This window comes from Nyctereutes procyonoides, unplaced genomic scaffold (assembly GCF_905146905.1).
Source record: "Nyctereutes procyonoides isolate TBG_1078 unplaced genomic scaffold, NYPRO_anot_genome, whole genome shotgun sequence".
NCBI classification, from domain to species: domain Eukaryota; kingdom Metazoa; phylum Chordata; class Mammalia; order Carnivora; family Canidae; genus Nyctereutes; species Nyctereutes procyonoides.
In genome coordinates, this window is record NW_026575142.1 from 54331976 (window position 1) to 54359805 (window position 27830).

Consider the following 27830-nt stretch of genomic DNA (forward strand, 5'->3'; position numbering starts at 1 on the left):
CATATTCATGTAAATATTAAAATTCCTCTTCAGGTGTTGTTGTTCAGAGTTTATAGATTGCTGAACATGTGTGATCCTCATTCATTTACCTTTGAGTTAGACAAAGTTGTGTTCCATAAAAACCACATTATAATTCAGCTCTTACCCACAAAGTAATCCTTGTGTCCTTTGCAGTAGTCTTTTCCCAACACATAAGGATATTCTTTAATTGTATTTCCCTCTATATGTATACTATGATTTTTGCCTTAATTATGTAATAAATACAGTAGGTCATTACAGAAGTGGTCTTCTTTTTAGCTTTTATTTTACTTAAGCTTTAATCTTAAAAATGATCATTTATTGATTTTCTGCAAATCTGAAATTATCTAAAACATCTGTCAGATTTATATTAGTTGAAATGGTATGTCTTACTCATTCGTGAATCCATGTTTTTCTTTCAAAGCCATACCTGTATCATAGGCATATTAAGTAATTTCTTTTAAGTCATGGTCTTTGGAATCATAAGACCTTGGTTCAAGTTGCATCCCTTCATTAGAACAATTGCAGTGTTGAAGCTATCTACTATAATCATGCTAAGCCTTTTTCTCATTTGTAAAATATATATTTTAAAAATACATCCTGCACCTGGATGTTGAGAAGATCACCATAAATAATGTTATTTTGGCGAGGACTTCAAGTACTATTGTTTATACATATATCAATATTATGTGTGTATAACAATATCTTACATATCTAAACAAAAATCATCTTATTTTGAAAGAAAGACATGGAAACATACAAATAAAATGTGTACATAAATATGTATGTGTGTATATAAATGTAGGTATTGGCTATAAGGAAGTTAATTATATTTGCCAAATAACTTGGCCTCAAGAAACATAGAAGTCTCAGTCCTTAACTGGACAGAGTTCAGAGTTTCAAAAGATTAAAACAGATTCCCCCTCCCCAGTCTCTTTCCTTTCCCAGGTTTAAAGATAATCACAAGTGAACTAGACAAATTGTTTTTTCTGTCAACTCTAATACAAATATAGTGACAGCTCTATTCTAATTCTTGGAGCTTAATTACCTAAAGTAGAAGTACTAATATCAGTTAACTTTTTAGAAGGGATTAAAAACAACAGAACAATCATAGCTTCACATATCCATGTCAGAAACAAAGCTCTGCTTGTTTTTGGGGGGCTAGAAGGCAGACTTCATTCATGCAGCTCTCTGTGGGAACACTGGTATTAACACTAAACCATTGTTCCCTGGATGTGGTCATCATTTAAGTAGCAAGTCAATATTGTATTAATAATTCATAGCAGTAGTCAATAGCTTCTTTCTCAATCGTCAAGATACGCTTAAAATAATAGTTATTATTTAATAATAATTATTATTCTGTTTCACTTTCTTTTGTGTAAAAAATAAATTTAACAAAAAATTCTGCAGATAATTTTGTAAACTTCCGAGATGACGGATTTTAATTTAGATGTCATCTTTGAAGCAAATTTCCTTTTCTCCTGGAAAGCTCAAGAGGAAACAATTTGAAGTTTTTGAGATGCTTTATGGCATCAATGATACATTTAGTACATATCTCCCTTTCCTTCTTTCCTTTATTAGGTTAACAACAAATTAAAAAAAAAAAACAAAAACCCAAAAAATTAAGAAAATGTATAGTCCATATGTTCTCTACATCCCATCAAATTGGGGTAGCTGGTTCAAATGCAATTTAGCAAGTGTGTAATTTCAACAGGGAACATAGCTAATTTAGCAGTTTTCTATGGATTTAGGATGTCTTTTTTTATTATAGAATATACTGAGAGTCTTAGAAAGTGTTAAAATAAACGTGCCTTGCAAAGTGCATAGTAATATCCTTCCTTCATTTTCATCATATATTTTGCTTCAGTGGGACCTGACCAAAGCATCCTTCTGTGCTGTTTTTGAAATTTGTGTACATTTAGGACTTGTATATTTAGCACACACTGTATTTTTATACAAAGAATATAATATCAAAATATTTTGAAATGAATGTAGGGATGGAAGTGACTCCTTTTTCTATATTCTGTTATGGCAACGTATTTTAATTTTTTCCTCTACCAAAGTTAAGGAAGTTTGGGATCAGAATTTATCTACAAAGAACAGGGTCATTTACTCAAAATTCTCTACTCCAGTTCTCTTCCACATTGAACTGTGCATGGCTGGGAGAAAGTAGGGAAATATAAAATTTGGGTCACTTACCTGAACTAAACAGATACTAGCACATCCTGATAGAGATTTATTGTCATTTCCAATAAGAATATTTGAAAGCCTCTTCTAGAAAGCTAGTTATTACCAAGCTTGGTTGTTTTCTGTTTTATGACTCCCTGAACTCCCCACAGTAACTCCAAATTGGTTTTATAAGTAGAATTTAACATTTGATGGCTGTGATTTTTGTTATTGGCAAATATTAAAGAATTATATTAACTCTCCTAATGATAATCAAGTTCCTTTCAGATTTATTTCACATAATTTTAGTCTTTTACATTTTGATTGTGTACCCAGAATCCTTCATGTATGCACAAACCATTCCAATAAATGCCTGTCCCCTTTTTTTTTCATTTTGTTAAGTTGAAAAAGTAGTCTTCTCCATTTTAAAATACATTAAGCTTGGGCCCTGTCTTTCCTGCATAGTGAGTTCATACTCTCATTAAGTTAACCTGCGTTTCTATTTTTCACACCCCTCCACTTCCACTCAGACCAGCCACAGTCAAGGAGGGCAAGGGAATTGGGTTCTGGAGTCTCAAGGTCATGTAGACTCCAAAGTGATGGAAACATTGTGAAGCAAAGGAACAAGAAACTCAAACATCCAGTGGAGAACTTGGAAGAACTAGAAGATCATTGTTCATCAGGGAAATTTCTGTCATCCCGTAGCTTGGGCACATTGAGGGCCAATCCCCAAATTGACATTGAGCAGCGTGAAAGGAAACGGTCTGACCATGAGAGACGTCGGAGACCTCCGCTCCCCAAGATCAGTGGTGAGGTGTTTCTGAGTACTGGATTTGATGACGGGGAAGCTCACAGTAGCCATCGAACTTGGAATTGGGAAAAACAATCCAGACACCAAGACCGGCTTTCACCCAAGTCTTCACAGAAAGCAGGGCTTCATTGCAAGGAAGCTGTATATGGGAGGGACAATGGGCAAGGGGAGCACAGAGAAAGGAAGCACAGGCCCAGGACCCCTCCCTTCCCAGAGAGTGAGGAACAGCTCCAACTCCATGACACAGGTAATGAAGGACAGTCGCCTTGAAAAGTCCTCGTATCACATATATGCATACAAGCAAATATATTTGATAAGCATCTTTAGCAACCTCTTCTTTCTCTCTAGTCTGTACTGGTGGCTTTAAAATAAATCCTGGAGCCAAACATTATAAAAGGTATCTACTTAGTATCAAGCATGTAAGAAAAAGAAAAATATTTGTACCTTTCTCCTACTGCCTTCTAAGAAAATATACCAGTTCTTTGCAGAGTTTTCCAGCCCCAGAGTGCAGTGAGGTGCCCATCCCAGATACAGTTCTTCATTTGCCGAGACCATATACCAGAAATTCCTATACCAAATCAAAGCTCTTGAGTTTCTGGTTGTAAGTCAGGTATGTTGATACTGTCATCATAGTATTTGCCTGACTGGAGAACCACCCAGGCTGGAAGTACCAGCTTCTCTTGATCTCATCTGTAAAGTGAGATTGGACAGGCATTCTCTCATAGCAGCAGATTTCTAATTGTGGGCCTTAGGCTTTTTTTTTTTTTTTTTTTTTTTGTCAGAATCAACTAGGCTGTTTCCAAATGAGGCAACTTTCTGGATCTCACATATATGATCATTTCTGTAGTTTTCCCTGGTGATTTGGACTTGTTTTAGACCTGTGCTTGAAGTTGGAAGACTGTTGCCTTAAGTTCCTTTCTAAGGTCTAACCATATTCGGCTTTTAGGCTGCAGTTGATGTTCTGAAATGACAGTATTGGGTATGTTCTTAGTGTTTGTTTGAAATGAAGTGAATGTTAGATTTGAGCCTCAAATTTCTGGTCTCTGAGGCTTAACTGATGTTCTTCAGTGACACAGTACTGTGTTTCTCGTTTTTATCTGGAAACTGCTGTGGTGCTGTTTTCCTTGTGGCTCTACCACTGTAAGTCATAATTAGACCATACTCCCCTCCCTGGTTCTATTTTACTTTCCTGAAGTTTTAAAGAGATGCAGGAGTTATTGAGCAGTACCACGGAGGTATCTGTTCTTATTTCCATCCTTTTTACTGCCCAGTCAAACTCTACTTCTGGGTCTGGAAACTGTTTTTTGGGTTGCAGATTCGGATTGATACAGTTGGTTTCTTCTATCATGTTATCTCTTCCTATGATGTTAGTCATTTAAGTTATTAAAAGACTTGGTAATAAATAAAATGAAAATTTGATATTGAGTATCTGCCAAAAGTATTACTACCTCAGGCTTTATGTTCAGGGATATATGCTTGAATCTGAGCCTCAGGGGGTTTACTAAGTCAAGCCAGAAAGTAGAATGAATGTAAACAAACAATTGGAAATTAGATATGCTTTGAACAAAGAGTAGAGGAGGTGGTGATATAATCTATGTATAATAAGTTATACTGTCCATATCCAAATGTAGAAAGACATGTTGGAGTCCTAACATGGGGGGGGGGGGATTGTACCTGCCTCTACATTTCTGATTCTGTGATTCTGACGTCTTGTGTGTTCTGAGGGCTGGTTTATATGGCTTTTAATTATATGTGAGTCTCAACACAGGCTTAGGAAGGGTAAAATTGATAGGAAATCAAACACTGATTCACAACCCTCCTACTGGAATTGTGGGCAAACTCCCCCCTCACCCCCCAGTGGTTTAAAAAACAATGTGGCTAAGCAAGTACTAAAATGGCTACAACATAGCTGCTAATCTATCATTCTGTATTCAACTTTACAAATGTTACCTTCCTAGAGACCTTAGGCATTTGCTTTTGTGACCGCTAGAATAGAAGTTTACATTAAAATGCAGTTATTAAATACTGGTGTCTGTTCTTGTTTTTGTAAAGGCACAGTTCTTAAAGTTGTTAGCAGAGGCCAAAGTTTTATTTAAGTTAGTAATGAAAAAACCAGCAGGATGACAAAGAGCTAGTTCTAATGGAATTTGCATAGTCCATTGAAAGAGGAATGCAAAATACAGTTGCTAAATTAAATATAGGATTGGTTAACTTTCTAAAGAACAGTAAAACCCTATCTCCTCTGAGGGTGACTTCTCTAATGAGCTATTAAATCATAACAGCGTATTATTTCCTGCAGGTTAACTTTCAACCTCTTAGGGCCATAAAACTTTTGTATCTTTCTGCTGTGACATTCCCCAAGCTTCAGACTGGCATATTAAAAAATATTCTTGCATGATATCCAAGAATCTATCAGTCACGATTTTACCTTATCCCAGGCTTGGGATAGGTGTGTCTTAAATATCAGTACTTCTAATAATTTTAGCTTATTTGGTGAGAATTTAAAGGTAAGGTTTGCATATGTTTGTTGGAGGAGGTTCTTGTGTCCTTAAACTGGAGAAGATGAACAAAAAGAAGCAAAGATTAGATTCAGAATTGAATCTGGAGGGGCACCTGGGTGGCTCAGTCGGTTAAGTGTTCAACTCTTGATCTAGCTGAGGTCATGATCTCAGGATCATGAGATCCGGCCCCACATCAGACTCTGTGCTGAGTGTGGAGCCTGCTTAGGATTCTGTCTCCTCCTCTCCTTGCCTTCTCCTCCCACCCTCGATTCCCCCCCCCTTCTTTCTAAAAGAAAAAATAATTGAATGTGCAACTGTTACATATGGCTCACTTGATCTTTTTTTTTTTTTTAAGATTCTATTTGAGAGGGAGAGAGAGTCCACAAGTGGGGTGAGGGGATGGGCTCTGAGGGAGAGAGAGAAGCAGATTCCCTGCTGAGAAGAGAGCCCTACTCCAGACTCTATACCAGGACCCTGGATTCATGACCTGAGCCAAAGGCAGGAGCTTACCCAACTGAGCCATTCAGGCGCCCCTCACTTGATCTTTTGAAGGCTAGTTTTTGGATTGTTTGGGCTATTAAGATGAGAGCAGCCATTCCGTTAGTTTCCTTCAACTAACTTTTTAAAATTTTTGAAGCATCTCTGTTTTCTATAATGAAATGTACAGCCTTACAATATAGTATGTGAAGTTCTTCTTATTTAAATAAGCTCTTTTTACCTCTGGTACAGAGCATACTACATTTAGTGAGCAATTTTGCCAGTCCAGAAATCCAACATTTTAGGCTATGAGATTTTATGCTTGTGAGACATGTAAATTCCAGTGGTATACAGTAGTTCAAATAAACTGTTTCCCCACTAGATATTTGGGATTTAGAGATATTACCTCAAATACTCATTAATCATTCATTCATTCATTCATTTATATTGAGGTATAGGTAACATATAACATTATATTTGTTTCAGGTGTACAACATAATGATTCGATATTTGTGTATATTGCAAAATGTTCACAATAAGTCTGGTTAATATTCATCACAATATATATAGGCACAATTTTTTTCTTGTGATGAGAACTTTTAAGATATACTCTCTTAGCGACTTTCAGATATGTAGTACAATATTATTAGCTGTAGTCACCATGCTTATTTATTTTATAACTGGAAGTGTGTCCCATTTATCCCCCTTCACCCATTTTGCGCATTCCCTACCCTCTGCCTCTGGCAACTACCAGTCTGTTCTCTGTATCCATGAGCACTTTTTTTTTCCATTTTTTAAAATGATTCTCTATATAAATGAGATCATAAAGTATTTGTTTTTCTCTGACTAATTTCATTTAGTATACGGCTGTCAGGGTCCCTCCCTGTTGTTGCAAATGGCAAGATATCCTTTTTTATAACTGAATAATATTCTACTGTATAAATACCACAATTTCTTTATCCATTTATATGTTTTTTATAATAAATTTATTTTTATTGGTGTTCAATTTGCCAACATACAGAATAACACCCAGTGCTCATCCCGTCAAGTGCCCCCCTCAGTGACCGTCACCCATTCACCCCCACCCCCAGCCCTCCTCCCCTTCCACCACACCTAGTTTGTTTCCCAGAGTTAGGAGTCTTCATGTTCTGTCTCCCTTTCTCACATTTCCCACCCATTTCTTCTCCCTTCCCCTCTATTCCCTTTCACTATTATTTATATTCCCCAAATGAATGAGACCATGTAATGTTTGTCCTTCTTCGATTGACTTATTTCACTCAGCATAATACCCTCCAGTTCCATCCACGTTGAAGCAAATGGTGGGTATTTGTCGTTTCTAATGGCTGAGGAATATTCCATTGTATATATAAACCACATCTTTATCCATTCATCTTTCGATGGACACCGAGGCTCCTTCCACAGTTTGGCTATTGTGGACATTGCTGCTATAAACATCAGGGTGCAGGTGTCCTGGCGTTTCATTGCATCTGTATCTTTGGGGTAAATCCCCAGCAGTGCAATTGCTGGGTCGTAGGGCAGGTCTATTTTGAACTCTTTGAGGAACCTCCACACAGTTTTCCAGAGTGGCTGCACCAGTTCACATTCCCACCAACAGTGTAAGAGGGTTCCCTTTTCTCCGCATCCTCTCCAACATTTGTGGTTTCCTGCCTTGTTAATTTTCCCCATTCTCACTGGTGTGAGGTGGTATCTCATTGTGGTTTTGATTTGTATTTCCCTGATGGCAAGTGATGCAGAGCATTTTCTCATGTGCGTGTTGGCCATGTCTATGTCTTCCTCTGTGAGATTTCTGTTCATGTCTTTTGCCCATTTCATGATTGGATTGTTTGTTTCCTTGGTGTTGAGTTTAATAAGTTCTTTATAGATCTTGGAAACTAGCCCTTTACCTGATACGTCATTTGCAAATATCTTCTCCCATTCTGTAGGTTGTCTTTTAGTTTTGTTGACTGTATCCTTTGCTGTGCAAAAGCTTCTTATCCTGATGAAGTCCCAATAGTTCATTTTTGCTTTTGTTTCTTTTGCCTTCGTGGATGTATCTTGCAAGAAGTTTCTGTGGCTGAGTTCAAAAAGGGTGTTGCCTGTGTTCTCCTCTAGGATTTTGATGGAATCTTGTCTCACATTTAGATCTTTCATCCATTTTGAGTTTATCTTTATGTATGGTGAAAGAGAGTGGTCTAGTTTCATTCTTCTGCATGTGGATGTCCAATTTTCCCAGCACCATTTATTGAAGAGACTGCCTTTCTTCCAATGGATAGTCTTTCCTCCTTTATCGAATATTAGTTGACCATAAAGTTCAGGGTCCACTTCTGGATTCTCTATTCTGTTCCATTGATCTGTGTGTCTGTTTTTTTATTTTATTTTATTTTACTTTATTTTATTTTATTTTATTTTATTTTATTTTATTTTATTTTATTATTTATTTATTTATTTATTTATTTATTTATTTATTTATTTGTGTGTGTGTGTGTGTGTGTGTGTCTGTTTTTGTGCCAGTACCACACTGTCTTGATGACCACAGCTTTGTAGTACAACCTGAAATCTGGCATTGTGATGCCCCCAGCTATGGTTTTCTTTTTTAAAATTCCCCTGGCTATTCGGGGTCTTTTCTGATTCCACACAAATCTTAAAATAATTTGTTCTAACTCTCTGAAGAAAGTCCATGGTATTTTGATAGGGATTGCGTTAAATGTGTAAATTGCCCTGGGTAGCATTGACATTTTCACAATATTAATTCTGCCAATCCATGAGCATGGAATATTTTTTCCATCTCTTTGTGTCTTCCTCAATTTCTTTCAGAAGTGTTCTGTAGTTCTTAGGGTATAGATCCTTTACCTCTTTGGTTAGGTTTATTCCTAGGTATCTTATGCTTTTGGGTGCGATTGTAATTGGGATTGACTCCTTAATTTCTCTTTCTTCAGTCTCATTGTTAGTGTATAGAAATGCCACTGATTTCTGGGCATTGATTTTGTATCCTGCCACGCTGCCAAATTGCTCTATGAGTTCTAGCTATCTTAGGGTGGAGGCTTTTGGGTTTTCTATGTAGAGTATCATGTCATCGGCGAAGAGGGAGAGTTTGACTTCTTCTTTGCCAATTTGAATCTTGATGGACACTTTGGTTGTTCCCATGTCTTAGCTTTTCTATATAGTACTGAAGTGAACATGGGGTGCATATATATTTTTGAGTTAGTGTTTCTGTTTCTTTCAGAAAAATACCCAAAAGTGGAGTTGCCAGATCACATGGTAGTCCTATTTTAAATTTTTTGAGGAAGCTCCAAATTGTTTTTTGCATAGTGGCTGTTCAGAGTACATTGCCTTCAACAGTACACAAGGTTACTGCCTTATCTCCACACCCTCATTAACACTCGTTATTTCTTGTCTTTTTGATAATAGTCATTCCAACAGGTGTGAAGTGCTATTTCATTGTGGTTTTGATTTGGATTTCCCTGATGATTAGAGATGTGGAGCTTGTTGGCCATATGTATGTCTTCTTTGGAAAAATATTTATTCAGATCCTCTACCCATTTTAGATCAGATTGTTTTTTGCTATTGAGTTGTATGAGTTGTTTATATATTTTGTATATTAACCTCATATCAAATTTGCAGATATTTTTTTCCCATTCCATAGCTTGTCTTTTCATTTTGTTAATGGTTTCCTTTTCTATTAGAAGTGTTTTAGTTTGATGTAATCCCACTTGTTTATTTTTTGCTTTTGTCACCTTTACTTTTGGTGTCAAATAAAAAAAATCATCTCTAAGAGTTTATGTTCTCTTCCAAGCATTTTATGGTTTCAGGTCTTATGTTCAGGTCTATAATGCACTTGAGTTAATTTCTTTTAGATAGTATAAGTCCAGTTTCAATCTTTGGCATATAGCTGTCCAGTCCTCCAAACACCATTTTTTGAAGAAACTGTCTTTTCCCCATTGGCTTCTTTGTGATAGATTAATAGAACATATATGCAGAGATTTGTTTCTGGGCTCTCTATTCTGTTCCATTGACCTATGTATCATTTTCTTTTAAACTGCCTGGAGGTGACAGTCTTATCACCCTGTCAAACCAGTTAAGTCTGTTCATTTGACTGTTTCATTTGAATGTCTTCAAAGTGTCTTTGAAAAATAACTAAAAATATTTTCTCAGTGAATTCTGTGGTGTAGAGTAAGAGGAGGCATGCAAGGTTTAGTGTGTTGAAATCTGAGTATATCCCACTCTATTTCTTTTAGTGGTGGCAAAATTGAAGGAGCAAGGCCTAAGTGTGATCTTTCGTATGAGACTCAATGAGGTTTTGAGCTGCTTACAGAAGTGTCATTTTTCTTTAGGTAGAATAGTATCACAAGCTCTTTTCCACTAACTTTGTCCAACTCTACCTCCCTATCTGATTTCATTTATTTTTTCTGAAGTGTTGTTTTCTAGTTATGCCCAAACTAATGATAACTCAGAGGTTTAGATTTCATTTAAATATGGTGCACTTACGGGAATATCCCTCTGTTTCCTGACTATCCCAGACCCCTCAGAAATCTGGGTTAAAACCAGCGTAGCCCAACCCAGCAGTGTAAGATTCAGTAGCTCTGGAGAGGATAGGAAATTGAGGTGGATTCTTTATGCTGAGTAAACAGGTGCTAATAGGCCTGAAGCCAAAGCCAGGTTTATAGTCTGTATTTGTAGGAAAAACAGATGACTCCATTGCTTTTGGATTTACCACAAAGCTAGGTTTAAAGCTCTACAAAGAAAGACTTTACCAGACAATTTAAATTTCTTCATGTGTCCAGAATTTAGTTGTACTTTTTCTTTCCTTTTTCTCTTTTTTGTTTAAAGCAAGTGAATCAAGTGTAGTGAGGCATATTCATAAAAATTGTTTTAATGTATGGTTCTCTTCATGGATATAATAAACTAATAGTTTCAATGCCAATTTCAAATAAGAATCAACTGTTAGCAATCCACCAAACTATCAAAAGCCAGATCTCATCCAGGCTACTTAAATTAGAATCCTTGAGATTTGTGTCAAAGATTTTTATGTTTATTTAAAGCACTCCAGATGATTTTAATATATTAGCTAGGGTTGACAACCACTGATGCAAAGATATAGTCAATTAGGAGTAAAAACTTTCTTTTTCCCTTCAGTAACCCATTTGCTGGAAATCACTATTCCAGATGGTTAATCTTATTCATGGCATTAAAATTTTTTATTACTTCTGAATACAATACATTCACATTGTTGAATAATTGTAATTTATACAGGATACAAAGAGGGAAATGCCTGTAATTTTGAAGTAAACCTTAGCACTTACCACTTGATTAAAAGTTAGAAGGGGAATATATGCCACTTACAACATTTCAAAGTAAAATACCAAAATTCCCCATCAGTCCACTGTATTCCTTTTCTCTCAGAGGAATAGAAATCTAAGATCATTCATTATGTTCTCTGGTATTTCCTTTATGTTATATCTTCCCTAAAATTTAGCAACAGCATGAACTGATCAAAGATATAGGAAAGATCTAAAGCAAGTGGGTTTGTTGACCATTAGAGCAGAAGCTATGGTAGAGCCACTGGTTGACTCACATACCCCCAGGTGATGCGGTTTCTATTCCCTCTGAGGTAAAGTATGCAAGGCTGAGTTAAACAGAAGGAAGACTCTTGTTTCCTCCAGTCTTGAAGTTTAGCTTTTTTAAAACTCCAGCTCTGTAACTTTCTTTTCTCTGTTTTGTTTGTTTCAGTGACTTAACCTTTATTTCACTTACTGTTTTGCAAAAACCTCACCTACAGTTCATTGCGTGATTTTCTGCTGTTGAAGAAACTATGTGAAAGGGGAGTTTTGTGCCTGGCAGTTTGGGGTGGGTAACTTTTTAAGAAATGTGTGGATAATCTGCATTGCCACATCTATGCCTAGGAGAAAAAATTATTTCAGGTGTACCCTACACGGAGTTCAGTAGTGGTAGCAGTGTTGTCAGTGTTAGATACTAAAGAAAAAATTCTTTAAGTTTTGCACCTTTTCAGAAAACAAATGTAGTTGCCTTATTACATTGAGTTTTTCTAGGAATGAAGCCAAGAGTGATGAAAGAAGCTGACTCTGCTCCGTCGCGAGTGGCCCACAGGGATCAGGAATGGTATGATGCTGAAATTGCCAGAAAACTGCAAGAAGAAGAAATTTTGGTGAGCAAATTTTAATGCAAAAGTTTAGGTGATAGTCCCTAGATTTTCTTGAATTGAATCATTATTGAGATTACATAATAGGCTTAATGAGCCTCTATGAGTTGAGAAACTGATACCTTTTTTATGGGTGGAAAAATCAAGACAATGGGAATAGATTGTCCAGTTTTACTTACTGAGTAAGAATTAGCAACAGAATTCCATATACCTATCTTTCTGTTATTGAATTCTGATAATTCTTTTGTAATCTGCTATAGAATTTAATAAAAATAGCCCCTGCTCTGGCTGGTGGAAGTATACTAGCTCAACTTCAGGGATGTTAATTACAATTGGTTTGAAACACCAATTTATTTTTATGGAAGATTTAAAAACAAAAAGATTTGATTTATTCATGAGAGACACAGAGAGAGAGAGACATAGGCAGAGGGAGAAGCAGGCTCCCTGTAGGGACCCTGATGCGGGCCCAGGACCCTGGGATCATGCCCTGATCCAAAAGATGCTCAACCACTGAGCCACCTCGGTGCCCAGATATTTTTTAAATGGACAACATAGATTCTAATTACTCTTTTGTGTATTTTCTATACCATAGGCTACCCAGGTGGATATGAGAGCAGCTCAAGTAGCCCAGGATGAGGTGAGTCCATGTTAGTTTGTTTAGCCAGGACTTTTTAGAAATATCCCAGTAATTTTCTGGGATTCCCTTTGAATCTGCAATCAATGATATTGACTGGATTTTGTTTAGGAAATCGCTAGACTTCTCATGGCTGAAGAAAAGAAAGCTTACAAGAAAGCCAAGGAGCGGGAGAAATCATCTTTGGACAAAAGAAAGCATGACTCTGATTGGAAGGTAAGTTTTGTTTATTGTTTTTTTTTATTTTTGTAATGGGGATTTTGCTTTTAGGGTAAGTTCTGCAAATGTATTTAGGGTATACAAATTATCTATATTGCATATATGAATCTTATTTATAAAGGTTATTTCATTACAAAAATCATAATTCTTGAAAAATAACTATGAAAAAAAAACTGCTAAGATTGAAAAACTCATTCCATTCCTTTTAAGACCAATTGAGTTGCAGGTGCCTCTGGTTAGGAGCAATCTTAGTTTTACTAATATTTACCTTACAGGAGAATGTAACCTGTACCTTACAGGAGAATTTTCACAAGCTTTCATAGCTCCCTAGTGGCCTTTTCTTTCCTTCTCTAAGTCCTCAGTGTGCTTCTGTTGCCCATCCATAATCATGTGCCCATTATTTCTCTTTTCTCTGACAACTTAATCTATGGCAGACCGACAGATACCACCAATAATTATTGCTTATGTCAAAGTATAGGAACTAACAGCATGAGCTTCACCTGTTGTCTTTTCCCTAGTTAATCAGAAACATTATACAAAATAGTTTATTCTGCTGTAAAGTAATGTAATTGTTGTATGTGGTGGTTGCAAGTTCAGTTTAACAGACTTGACTCATTAGTTACTGTGTGCAGTGCACCCCTCTGGACTTAACAGGGAAGGACAAAGATCTATTTTCCTTATAATACTATATAATGTAGGAGGACAAATAGGATAACATAGATAGCTAACAAACACAAGGTCAAACTGACTGAAGAAAGTATAGTAGAAGAACAGCAGAGTTACAGGGGGATCAATTCCTAAGCTAAAGGACCTTCAGAGAGGGACTTTGTACTAGGCCTGGAAGGATGCAGCTAGAATGTGTGTCCATGACATAGTGATATTCAGCTCTGTTCTTTACTTCTCTCTTTTTTTTTATTCTCTCTCTCGAAAAAAATTCCTCCCTTGAGTCTCTGGTTCTGTCTCTGTCTCAGCACTGATTAGGAGGAAAAAGAGGACATAGAAACCGTGATGATAATAGTATTGCTCTACTATTTCCTATAGCTCAGTTATTCAGTTGTCAGTCTGAAAACAAATGAAAGTATACTGCCATGTTAATTATTTATAGGAATCTCCTTCTTTTACCCTCTTAGTAATTCAGGATTTTTTTTTAACAAATGTATTTCATTTTAGTAGAAGTAGAAGGCTCCCAAATGATTCTGCTATATAAGTTAAGCTACAAATAATTGCCCAGGAGTTACTCAGATTCTTTGTTAACCACGAAGAAGTAAGTATTTTTAAGAATTGCAAATCAGGCAAGTAAAAGGGGAAAGCCACATTTCTAGCAAGTATCAGGGTTTCTTTAATCTCTAGATTCTGTAACGGGTGCTGGTATTGGTGTAAGTTCGTCTCTTGAAAGGGTTGGATTGAACCTTCCTTAGTTTCCTGGCTTGAAAATCACCATCCTCAAGTCAGATGTTCAGAAATAAGTTTAAGAGCATAGTCCTACACTCCATAGACTCTGGAAGTTCTTGTCAGCTGTTGTGCGGCTATTATGTTAATAATGTGTAGCCAGGCACACCCCTGCTGGGGAACATGTTCACATGTAGTTAGCTCACTCTCTGGCTGTACTGAGCACTTCCAACATATTTTTGTGACTATATATATATATTTATTTATATTATATTTATATTTATATTTATATTTATATTTATATTTATTCAGTTCAACTGAATGTAAGTAAATTAAAATTACTAGATTTTGGCATAATTTGGATATTTTCTAAACCTAATAATCTTTCAGTTTGTTTGCTGTTTTCTATATGTTTTTTCTTTTTCTTTTTCTGTCCATAGCCAAAAACAAGTAAATCAGCACACTCAAAGTCAAAAGAGAGTGATGACCCTCATCGTTCTAAGAATGACAGGCCAGCACGGTAAGATGACACCTAAAAAAAGGGGAATGAGGGACTTGACTTTGGGGTAAGAAGATATAGATTTTCTGAGAAGAGTGTTCTTTGGAGAGGAGATCCAGAAATCGGCTGTTGTCAGGGGGTATCAAGTCTTGCAGGATTATTCTCAAACTTTTTTTTCCATTCTTAAATTGGATTGAACAAGTCAAATCAGGAAGATGCTAGGGCATATAAAAAATGATGTTTTTTGTTAGGACGAGTTCTTGTCTTTGGATTCACTTCCCTTAGCTAAGAATGGATGAGATTAACCATTTTCCCAGTAAAATCTCAAGTTTTAAGGTTTACCAAGTTTCATGGGTACACTAATGTGTGCATGACATTTACAAATGCTTAAATTCATTTCTGCATGAGTTTCAAAGTCTAGGCAAATACTTATTTTGAGACACGGCAGACTTCTAAATCCCACCAGATCTAATAGCTGTGGCTATGGTGTATGTACTTCTTTCTGACTTCTCTCAGTCTTAGGTCATAGTTAATGGAACAGTTGCTGTCTTTCTACCTCATACCTCAAGTTGGCAATATTTAAGTCTCTGGAGAAGCAAACTTTTTTTTTTTTGGGGGGGGTCCTTTATTGCTTTCTGTTGCTTTTCAAAACAAAACATGATTGGAATAGAAAGAATATTATATACAGAAAGATGAAAGTAACACTAAATATAAAATTTTGAAAATTCTATTAGAACTTCAAATATTGTTCCTAATTATAGTGTATGTATTAACTCTAAAGATAAATTTTATCACATTGAAAGCATACACTGTTGTTGCCACTCTTTGCCCATGCTTAAGCTGCTAGACTTGTCGACTTAAAGTGATATTTAGTGTCCTTAAAAATCTACATTCTTTTGAGATGCCTGGGTGGCCCAGTCAGTGAAACATCTGGCTCTTGATCTCAGCTCAGGTCTTGATCTCAGGGTCATGACATTAGTCCCATAAGTAGTGGCTCCATGCCACCTACTTAAAAAAAGCCATATTCTATTTTTAAATCCATGGGCTTTCAGAAGATAAATAGCCTTCAGAAGACTACATCAAGTTTGTAAGGCTCTTAGGACAAGAGTAATATATTTTTATCAATTGCTTAAAATTGGTTCTTCTTGTATCTTTTAATTAAATACATGCCAAAGGTAGTCTTTATTTTCATCCCTGCAATATCCAGGTAAAATAAGATGTAACTAATCTGTTCTCAGTAGGTAAATAGGTATGGTTTATTATGTTTTCTTTAGTCAAATGAATTAAAATAATCTTTTGGGTTTTTCTGCAGTCTTCCAAATTTTGGGGGAACACTAACAATTTTGACTTCAGATATTATAGACCAATCTGGAATGTCTATTTTTAAAAATGAATTAAAATTGAAAACAAGTTTCTGAAAATGTAATAGTTACTTTAAAAATATTTGGCATTTTGTAGAATGAGTAATCAAATGATCCTGTATTAAAAATTGCTATTGTAAATGAGTGAAAGTGATCTATGACTGGTAGGAATGAAGGTTTTTTTTGTTTTTTTGTTTTGTTTTGTTTTGTTTTTTTACTTGAAGGGAATATTTATTTGTCTTTAAGTATCAGTTGCAGAAAGATTATATGTGTAGATACAGATCTAGATATAGGTGATAAAACTGAGAATTTTATGAAATTGTATTTCATAGTTAAAAGTTAAGCCTATTATTACAGATTTTATACAACTAATATTAGAATTATATGCATTCTGCTTAGAGCTTTTGGTTTCCTCTTTCACATTTCCTTTTTCTTCCCTCACATTTAATTTTGGTGGATTTAGTTAGCTATTTGTACAGAAAGAGATGGATTTAAGGATTGAAAATCATGGAGCTTCCCAGGTCTAGAAGTTTACTGCATTATAGTGTTAATAATAGTAGAGGGAAAGCAAGTTATTGTGTAGAGCTTGTAATATTCATGGTCAAAAATCAGTTTCTTTGTCCATTACAAAAATCTTGTATTCTCTCTAAAGAAATACAGAATCAGTTGGTGATCTTAATTAACTATGATGCTTTATAACTGGGAAAAATCTCAACTAAGTTCCAAAGTCTTTTAACTGGGTATTATGCTGATAATACTCCCAGTATTTTATTTGCATTTTTCCCTTAGAAAAAATAAGCATTTTTAAAATCTCATTTAGTTCCTACAGCATTCTTATGAATGTGAAATATATTTATCTCCACTCAGTCACTTATCAGATATTTACTGAATGTCCTAATAATTGCCCATAGAGTAAACAGCAGTTAACAAGAAAGAACTGTTTCTTAGTCTCATGAAATTTATCATCTAAACAACTGCATAAATAACTATTACCATGTAAAATGCTTTAGATGAAAAGTACGTGATATTATAAAAGAATGAGGAGACAGCCTACCTAGTCTGCGTATCTAGGAGGGCTTCTTAAAAAAAATGACTTATTTATTTATTTGAGAGAGTGAGAGGACATGAGCAAGGGGTGGGGTAGGGGAGAAAGAGGGAGAAGCAGACTCCCCACTATGCAGGGCTCCATCCCAGGTCCCTGGGATCATAACCTGAAGCAAAACCAGGAGTTGAACACATTTAACCGACTGAGCTACCCAGGCATCCCAAGAAATGACTTCTAAGTGAATTCTTAAAGGGATGTCTGTATCACTGACTTAAACACGTAAATCATTGCATGAGGACAGTAGGAAACAGGTATTCCTAATACATCTAAAACTATGAAACAAACTATTGGGTTAGCAAGCTTTTTCTAATTTTGGATGTGAATATCTTTGACTTTAAAATAGCTATCTCCAGCATAACAAATAGTTTGAAATAGGAATAGTGGAAGCTATAAACAAAGGTTTGTTTGCTGTGTAGTCAATAACTAAACAGACAGGGGACACTTGGGGGGCCGGTCTTATTAGTCACATAAGCCTTGGACTCTTGGTTTCAGCTCACGTCATGATCTCAGAGGACCTGGGATTGAGCCACACTGTCTCTTTGCTAAGTGGGGAGCCTGAGATTCTCTCCCTCCCTCCCCCTCTGCCCTTCCCCTACTTGTGTGATGTGCTATCTCTCTCTCTCAAATCTTTAAAAACAACAACAAACTAGACAGCATATGAAGAGAACTAAGGGCATTCTAGATTGATTTTGTATATCCTTATGTGGAGATCCTAGTGGATTTGTGGAAGTTCCGTGTGTTGTTTCACACTTCAGCATCTTTTCCTTGACAAGTTGATGGTGAGGCAGTAATTCTGGGTTTTTGTTTGTTTGTTTGGTTGGGTTTTGGTGTTCTTGTTTTTGTTTTTAGAGTCCCATTTGACTTTTGTGTTTCTGGGTTTTGATCACCTAATATAAGAGTTTAATAAAAAAGAATACAAGTCTCTGCTGTCCTGATTACCAATCCTATTTTCTTGGACCCAAGTTACTTCTTTAACCACCTATTTTTTTGAAGTTGAGTTTCTTAATTCTAGAGTCAGATAGTTTGTCTCAACTCTTCTGCCAACTTCTAATACTACTTTTTTAAGGTAAATGTTACAAATGTTAGTCAATAATGAAAAAAACTGTATTTACTTTCTAATATTTGTAAACAAGTAGTTCAAAGTGAAAAACAAGAAAAATGAAAATACCGTATCATTTGTTATACTCACATTAATTATATGTATATATACAGAAGCATGAAAATATAAGCCAAATACCATTTGAAAGTATATTTACACACACACACACACACACAAATATGGATACTGCTGCTAATAAAAATACACACCTATGTAGCATAGCATAGGGTAGTGAAGAGCAGAGTGATTTTGTAGTACAGTTGAGTTTGAGTCCCAGCCCTGTCATTTAACAACTGTGTGATCTTGGACAGATCACTTACCTCATCTAACCTAATCTAACTCTAAAATATGTGTATGATAGCTACCATGCAGACTTGTCCTGAAAATTCATTGAGGGGACCCCTGGGTGGTTCAGCGGTTGAGCGTCTGCCATTCAGCCCAGGGCGTGATCCTGGGGCCGTGGGATATCTACCCACAGGGAGCCTGCTTCTCCCTCTGCCTATATTTCTGCCTCTCTCTCCATGTCTCTCATGAATAAATAAATAAAATCTTTAAAAAAAAATAAAGTTCATTGAGATCATCTGAGTAGAACCCATAGCACAGTCCTCAATAAATAAGTTTACATCCTATGCTGACCTGTGTTTTGTTTTTTCGTTTTTTTTTTTTTTTTTCCTATGCTGACCTGTTACAGACAGATAACCGAATACCCAGCAAGAGACCTACTGCTTAGGGACAGAGTGAGAAATTTGAAATCACTTGTCTTCTTATATGACAGAGCCCTTTGTACCAAACTTAGCATAACTTTCTGAACTGCAATGTACTTATGTCTTCCAGATTGCATATATGGTTACAGAAAATCTCCCACAACATGGTTATCTATTTGACATTTCTGTTACTGCATCTGGTTCCATGCTTTAATGCAACATTTAAGTACACATCTGAGAAACAAAAAACAAAAAAGGAGAGATTTTCTTCTTCATCTTCTTCAATGCCAAATGTTTACAAAAATCTATGTAACATAATTTTAAAATAATAAAAATTTCAGAGTAGCAAAAATTCCCAGTGCTTTTTTACATTTTGTATTATTTTGATGTGAAAAGTTGCCAATGTAGGATTGTCTTTTCCTTTTCTAAGCTCTGCTTTGCCACCTAGTGGATTGAGAGACTTTGCTCTAGACCTTATATGATGACCCATGTCCTCTTCCTTCCCTTTCCCTCTTTCCTGTCCTCCCCCATTAGCTGCCAATTTTGCCCTCTTTTTTTCTTCATTTCTTAACTTTCTGTATTACTTCCCTTTGATCTTTTCCTTTTTTCCCTCTCTTTATTCATAAAACCTACCAAAACAAAGGAAATTTCTCATTAATGGCAGTGGTGGGATCCCTGGGTGGCGCAGCGGTTTGGCGCCTGCCTTTGGCCCAGGGCGCAATCCTGGAGACCCGGGATCGAATCCCACGTCGGGCTCCCGGTGCATGGAGCCTGCTTCTCCCTCTGCCTATGTCTCTGCCTCTCTCTCTCTCTCTCTCTCTCTGTGACTATCATAAATTTAAAAAAAAATGGCAGTGGTTACACAACTCATTTATCTTGTTTCTCTCTAGTCCATAGCACAGTGCCTCACACATATTTCTCAGAAAAATGTTTGTTTTTATTGAATTATGTGCATCAAAGCAAAGGAACAGTAAGATAAAATAATTTATTCAAGGTTATGCAACAAGCCAGGAACTAAAATGAGAGTTCTGTGTCTTTGCATTTCTACCAAAATGGTTTTACCATATTTTCCAATGAGAGGTAGAGTTGTAGTCACCACTACTTAGAATATCTCTTTAAAGTTTGACTTCCCTTCAGGCCACCACCACCTACCATGACAGCGGCTGAAGATTTGGATTACACTCATTTTACAAACCAGCATAATTCCACACGTCATTTCTCAAAATCGGAATCCTCTCATAAAGGTAAGAAAAATATATGTGATCAAGTTTGGGATTTTTTTTTTTTTTTTTTTTTTTTACAATTCTCATGCTATGGTGGAAAAATCAAATGGTGTCTTATAGATCACTGGAGTGGCAAAATAAGTTATCCTTCATTTTGGAAGATCATTATAGTATTTTTCATATGTTAAAAAACAAAAAAGGTAAAACAAAACAAAACACCTTAAATTGAATGCAAGATGTCTGTGTATGTGCATTTTCCTCCAGGAAGAATTTGTAGCTTTCATCAGAGTGTGACTATAAATAAAACAAAGGAGCAAAAGGAAAAAAAAAGAGCAATAAAACAGACTCTTAACTATAGAGAACAAAGTGATGATTATCAGAAGGAAGGGGCTTATCAGAAGGGATGAGTTAAATAGGTGATAGGGATTAAGGAGGGCACTTGTGATGAGCACCAGGTGCCTTACAGAAGTGTTGAATTGCTATACTTTACATACTGTATACCTGAAATATATTCCTAAAATAACTTATTGACTCTGTGTGTAAGTATTTTACAATCAAGAACAAAGAAACATGTATAGATATAAAGATAAATGATTTGCCTGACCCGGGAGAAAACAGAGCATTTCTGAGGTTTTTCTTTAATGGTATTTCTTCTTTTTTCTTCCTTTCCAAGGTTTCCATCATAAGCAGTAAAACCCTAGGAATCTGCCTTGAGAACGGACTCACTGTAGCAAACATTACTGGATATACAGAATGCGTTCCACATTCATTTTTTTCTTTCCTGTGTTTGTATTCCTGGGATTTATCTTCAAGAGTTCTTCTGACCATAAATAATTTTAATTCATTTAAAATGTTTTGGTTATTCTTGATCACTTGGGCAGTACAAGAAAATCTAGCTTCTGAATATTGGCCTCCTCTCTGCTGCATACACTTCCTGGGATATAGTATCTAAAAGCTCTGTAAAATGTCACTTCTGTTAGGTATGGAGTACTGGTATCTAGACACTAGGCTTTATTTAGCAATTAGAATTTTGTGGAGACTATGATCAGAGTAAAACAATGTTTGGATGCAATGCAGAATAAAAGACTATAAGAAATAGCTTTCTTTGTGCATTAGTATATGGCATATTGAAGAAAGAACCTGTTGTTTTCTGTATTTCTTAGAAATTTTTTTTAAAAAATCACAACTATAAAGTGTTAAAAAAAAAAAACTGGAACAATTGAACCATGTGGTTTTGTATATCCTTATAAGCTTTCTTGGGAGAATTGGCCCAGATGTCATTCTCTGACACTTTCTCTGCTTCTGATTAATAGCAAGTCTTTCTGAGGCATCTGGGCATTGGGCAGATTATTAGTATTTATTGGCAAAAGTTTAATTCTATGAAATTTTAACTCAAGTCTGTGCAGTCAACTGAAAGTGAAAGAGTGAAAAACTTTGTATCCATTCTCTTATTATACTTTTATATGGAGAGCCAAGGGAGGTGGAATTAGAAAAAAGTTTATGTAAGTAATGATGCCATCAATGCTCTCTGGACATAGGTTGAGAAGTTTTCCTCTTGCTTAAAAAAGTAAAGCAAGTATTTGTTGGCAACCACTCAAAAGATATTTTATCTGTCAATAATCAGATTGATTCAACATAAAGTTGAAGTGGATAAAATGGTTCTTTATCCAGGTACATTGGATTCCTTTGTACAGGACCTTTGAAGCCCTCCTTGAGAAATCTAGTCTTTGTCTAGCCTCTAACCTTGTGGAAATGCTTATCTTCCCATTCTAGTTAGTTAACATAAATGGCAAACATGCTGTCTATATAAAAGTTTCCCTTCAGCTTGACTTTCCATTATTTTTTATTGTGTGAATCTGACATTTCTGACATTCCAGTATGGTGTTTGTTTAGGAAAGAAATACATAGGTGACTAGAGAAAAGGTTGTAAATCCATTCTTTTCCCACTGGGAACTGACTATTGTTTAGCCTTATCTTTGCAGATAGTCTTTCAATTGAGGCAATATTCAGGAAGCTATTTAGAATAGTTTCTCAGAGTGGATTTGGGTCCTTTCATTTTGAGAAAGAGCTTTAGTTCCTAAAGTTTTTGGATTGCAGGAACTTGAGTAAAAGGTGCCTAAGAGTCAAGTTTTAGGGAAATGATAATCTAGAAAGAAGCAAACCCTAAAAGAGTAATTTTTGAGAAAAGGTGAAAGAGAAAACAAACAGGACTTTGAATGACACAGATGAAATGAATGAGGCAGAGTCCTCAATTAAATAGGCAAGGACACAAGGGATGGAGGTCCTAGCCTTAGTCAAATTCTAGAGGGTGCTATCAGTATCCAAAGCTTAGGCCTTGTTGACTTCTAGTAATGCTATATTTTTCTTTGTCTGCCCTGTGATTTTGTTTCATGTTTTAAAAAGCTTTTTTTTGTGTGGTAACTTTAAAAGAAAACACAATGTATCTTTATTTTGATAGGCAAATGTGCAACATCATTTGCCATATTTTTATTTCATGAATGTTTATTTTTCTATCTCATACAATGATCAGATTTACTTTAAAAATTCTGCATTTGTCTTGCTTCTCATGTACTCTATCCAATCATATTTATTATTGTAAAATGCTATTGAGGTATTTTCATCCAAAAAATGTTAGGCCACTTAACAGTTAAGTCTTGGATATTAGCGCTTCAGCTGTCTTAGTGAGCAGCCAGCGGTGATAGTTCCCTGTGACACCCAATTCAACATCTGTATTGAACATTTGTTACTTTTTTTTCTTTAGGTTTTTTAAAAATTAGAATTTTAAGATATTTTATTTTTTTTTGTAAAGCAAACACTTTTTAAAGAGTATCAGAGTAATTCTTTTCTTCTTATTAGTTTAATCCTTTTATTCTCACTCAAATATTATAATTATTATTTTTAAGACTATAGAAGTAACTAACAACTGTATTTAAAGGAACTGCCAAACATTCTTCACTGTGTTCTCTGCTTATCACTTTGTTATTTTTATATAAATGCAGAAATACTTTATTCCTCTTTCTACCACTGGAACACACACAATTTAATTTTTAGGCCCACCATGTATTATGCTTTAATGTTGCAATGTAAACTAATAGGCTGGCCTTGGAAATTCTTTCTGTCTCCGTACTTCTTTTCTCTGGAGGCCCCATTAACACTAGTATTGCTGAATGAGCACAGTATGTTATGGAGCCTTATCATGAGGCTACTGGATGTGTACACCCTCTGCCCCCAATCTAACTTTTTGTAACTTGTTGCCTAGAAGTAAGGTCAGACAAGAGTCATGTTAAATGTTCTGAGTTGGAAAAAATTTGTAGTGTGAAGCCATTGTTAGACATAATTATTTTACGGAAGACTGGACAGTTGCTACATATGCTTTAACAGGACATTGAGATTTTTTAGAAAGTGACTTTGCATACCTTTGAATTGTTTTTTCTCAAGTGACTTTACAACAACCAGCAACAGAGTAATGTAAACTGCAAAAAAGACTTATGGTCTTTGATCATAGAGAAACACCTAAATTAAAAAGAAAGATCTGGATAGATGTTTCCTGGGAGGAAAACCTTTTCAGATTTGCAATGGCCACTTGGATCTAGATCAACATATTCCAAGGTATGATCTTGGACCTTGTATTCCACTGAACTCACTCTAGAAAATTGTGAACCGGACCCATTTTCCCCTTTTCTTCTCTACTGTGGTCTGCAGCCGAACTGGATGATGAATAAATTCATTGCTGAATTTGTCCACACCTTTCCATCGATGTCAGGACTTTTCAGTATAAATATAATTAACTTTTAATGGATAATTATTTTTCTTCAATACTGTCAGATACTCTCTAATTTTTGTCTTGTGCCAAATTGTTCTTTAGAAACACCTGCTATATAATATGGTGCATTCAGTTTACCACATCAGTGGTTAACATTTTAGGGCCTTGATTTTTAATGGGTATTGCCTTTGTATAAAAATCACTTTGGGGGAATATCAGGATTATTCATTTATTCATTGATGATTTTCTTGAAAGATAACCGGTGATTGGATGTAAGATCTTCCCTCTAAGTAAAGGAGTGAGACCGCCGTGCAATCAGCTTTCCCAGGGACTGAGAACAGAGTAGAACTTGCACTGAAAGGATTTTTTCCCTTTTGGGAAAAGAGTATTTGTGTAGGGAACATTAATGTGAAAGGAACACCGTTCAGGTAGATTTCACCATATGTAGTGTGCCATGTTCTCATAACACCGAATTTTTAGAAACAATCAAAATAACCAAAACCTGTTCTTTCAGCTGAAAGGAAAAAACAGATGTTTAAGGTACTTTGTCCCTTACTTACTGCTCATAGTCAGAGAAGTGACTAGATCAAGTGGTCTCATTTTCTTTTCCTATCTGGGTAGTACCTGTGAGTTTTAAAGCCATAACTGTTTACCTTACTATTGATAGAATCCTATTTTTCAAAGCCTTTAGCTTGGAACAGGTAATGTGGTCAGGGAGGAGCAAACTAGAAGACTGTCCTGATAATGCTGCACAATGGGGCACAGGGTCATCCAAACTCCTGGTCAGAGAATCTCATTCAGCCCTGATGGTGCTTACAGTTATTAAAGGGAAGAGTCAAGGCTGTTGTTGCTCCTGCCATTTAATTGTTGTTACAAACCCTGAAATTTACTTCCAGAGAAGTAAAAAAGGAAATGGTAAACTAGGAAAAATTCACTTCTGACAGAGTCACTTTTCTGATGAGACTTGTACTTTTTGCTTGCAAGGTCTTGAGGAGCAGTGTTGCCTTAAATTAGTTTGATTCTAACCGAGGTCAGTATACTGTACTTCCTGTATGTGAATGTCAACTCTCCATTGAGATCTAAAATTCACAGGTGATCACAAAACATCCTTGCCGTCAGGAACTCTGGATTTCCTCCCACTGAGCTGTGGGGGACCTGTACACTGATAAATACATCATTTCATTGAGTTGCCTCTCAATCTCTGAACAAGCAGTGGCATGACCAAAAAAGGCTGGTAGAGGGAGAGGGAGAATTTCCTAGCCAGATTTTTCAGGTTATCGTTTCCTGAATAACTGAGAGTTGACTGTCTATTCTATAGTGACCATGTAGAAGATACTTCCAAACATTGTGTTGTGTAGAAAAGTCACTTATTATTGTTTTGTGAGAATTTCACCAACACTCTTGTGTTTTTAAGTGCATACCATTGACAGCAAAAAGGGAGAAAACCAAACAAAACAGGGACATTTACTTGAAATGAGGGATCTTTGATGGGAAGAGTGTTTCTATTTTGTTACTTTTAGGACAAAATTAACCAGGAAAACTGCTGTGGTAAGGGAGACACCAGAGTGTTTTTGTAAGGTCGTGTTTGATGCCATAAATTGACAGAATCATCTAAGTAATCATGTTGATTTGTTGAACTGTCTAGTGCTGGAAACCGTCTTGTTCCTCTTTATATTTGTGAATACGGCCTAGAAACATGTTCTGAATGCATTTCATATGCTGTTGTTCATTCTCAGCAAACTAGAGGATGCTTTTCTCTTTTTGAGTAACTGTTAATAGCATAGTGAGCCAGCACTGTGCTGGTTTCAGCATTTCAGATAAGGACAGGATTAATTGTGCATCTTAGTTAGTGCCCTATCATTCATTGTTGAGGTTCGCATATAAAGAACAGGAGAATTGAAAGACAGGGTTTTTGAGTGACATGTCCTTCACAAAAGAGCAAGGACTAATAGCAGTAAAAAGACAGTTAAGAAAATACACCATTACACATTGCATACTTAGGGTATGTTTTTGTTGCACTGAATTTCAGACCATAACTGCTAAAATAGTTTCTAGCTATTAAATTTAGTAAGAGGGTTTTTGATGTCAGAATTTTTTATTTCTGATTGAATTAGCCCCTGAAATCACCGTAGGCTATAACTTCAGCTCTTGCTATAAACTGAAAGCCAAATGCCCTTTTTCAGAAGTAGCTATATTTTTCACCTGCCTCTTAAAGGCAGCCCAATATTTGTTTCATGGGGTATTATAAATAATGAGGAGATGCAGTGGGAAGATAGCATATTAAAATGGTGTTCCACAATGAGAATTCTCTATAATGGGGTTTTCCTTTAAAAGAATCCATCCCGGCACAGTATTATATTTTGAAAAGGTGCTGAATTATAAAATACAAGAGTATGCTCATATAAGTCAAATTGCTTAGGAAATTAAAGGTGGTGCTATCATTTGTCTTACAATTTGGAAAAGTACGTTCCTGAGAGAGATAATGCATAGTGCCCAGGCAGTTTCAGATTCTTTGGTGAGAAGCCCTTTGGGATCTGGAATGTGGATATGTTTAAAAAATGAGTGAAATATTAATCCAAGTGCTCATCAACTTGTAGCCAAGCCCCAGAAGGAAAGGCAGCTTTGAAATAACTACTTCATGGAACTGAACAGAACCTTAATGGAATACAGTTGTCTGTCTGAGGACAGAAAACGAAGAGGCCACCTCATACCACATGCCTATTTAGAGATTAGATGAAACTGTGAGGGATACTCTGTGGATGCCTTAAAGGTGACTGGTGTTGAGTACTGGTGGGTATGTGTGCACCCATCTGGCCTAGGCCGACGGAAACTATTTCCGTTCACCTTCACACAGCACAAGCTGTTCCTGCTCATAACCTCATTGAGGAAAATGAGAAACATGGTGCTGGTGACTTCCGTGTGTCTTGGGAGGTGAGGTGGTAATGTCACTCAGCACTCTCCAGTGCTCAAGCCTCCCCCTTAAATGCCAGTTCTACATCTACATTAATTCATCTATGCAAGCTTGTGTTTTCATGGTTTGTTTTATACACATTTGCCCATTTGATTCTTTAAATAATCAGGTCTACCATTAATATTATGAATAATTTTTAAACCAAAGTATGTATATGTTTGTGTGCTTGTTTTCCTGGATGGTTTGAGGCAAACACCAATCTTGTCCTTCTCTCTTAATAAAGTCATCCATTTGTTAAGTCAATGGTCTCATGTTTTCTTTATTGCATTCAAGGACTTGAAAAGTTCTGGGAAGAGGAAAGGAGTATTTTTTTTTCCTTTATGAAGTAACATATTTGTTTAATAATGTATATTTGTTAATAACAGCATTTTCTCTTATTCCAGTTCCATCCACTTTCTATAACCATGTATGGCACTGATGATGCTATCTAGTATATTGAAGTTGTCAACAAATACTCCCAAATCTGATACTGATAGCTAATACGTTGAAGTCCTCAATAAATACTTCCAAACCTAAAGTTGCTTAGAGAAGTGGCTTCGTATAGTCTGTGGCGGTTGGTGACTTAGTTTGATGTATTTGGGAGAAAAACAGGTAAATGTATGTTCACAGAATAATACAAGTGATTAAAGACTCCATGAGTACAATAACTCAAGTCTGCAGGATACCTGATACTCCATGGATTTGGATAAAATAGATATTAATAACAACTACCATTTAACTTTTTATAAATTCA

General features: G+C 36.0%; 1 protein-coding gene across 2 annotated transcripts in view; it reads left to right on the forward strand.

The window, feature by feature from the left end:
• Positions 1–27340, forward strand: part of CCDC50 (coiled-coil domain containing 50) — an 83431-nt gene extending 56091 nt beyond the window's left edge. The window contains exons 6-12 of one of the 2 annotated variants that reach the window (XM_055307912.1): positions 2715–3242; positions 12021–12136; positions 12723–12767; positions 12876–12980; positions 14813–14892; positions 20278–20384; positions 21037–27340. In XM_055307912.1, the coding sequence (XP_055163887.1) occupies positions 2715–3242; positions 12021–12136; positions 12723–12767; positions 12876–12980; positions 14813–14892; positions 20278–20384; positions 21037–21056 (1001 nt within the window). In that variant the 3' untranslated portion in view covers positions 21057–27340. The remainder of the gene's footprint in view (positions 1–2714; positions 3243–12020; positions 12137–12722; positions 12768–12875; positions 12981–14812; positions 14893–20277; positions 20385–21036) is intronic. The other variant, XM_055307913.1, reaches the window with a different exon arrangement.
• The last annotated feature ends 490 nt before the right edge of the window (positions 27341–27830 follow it).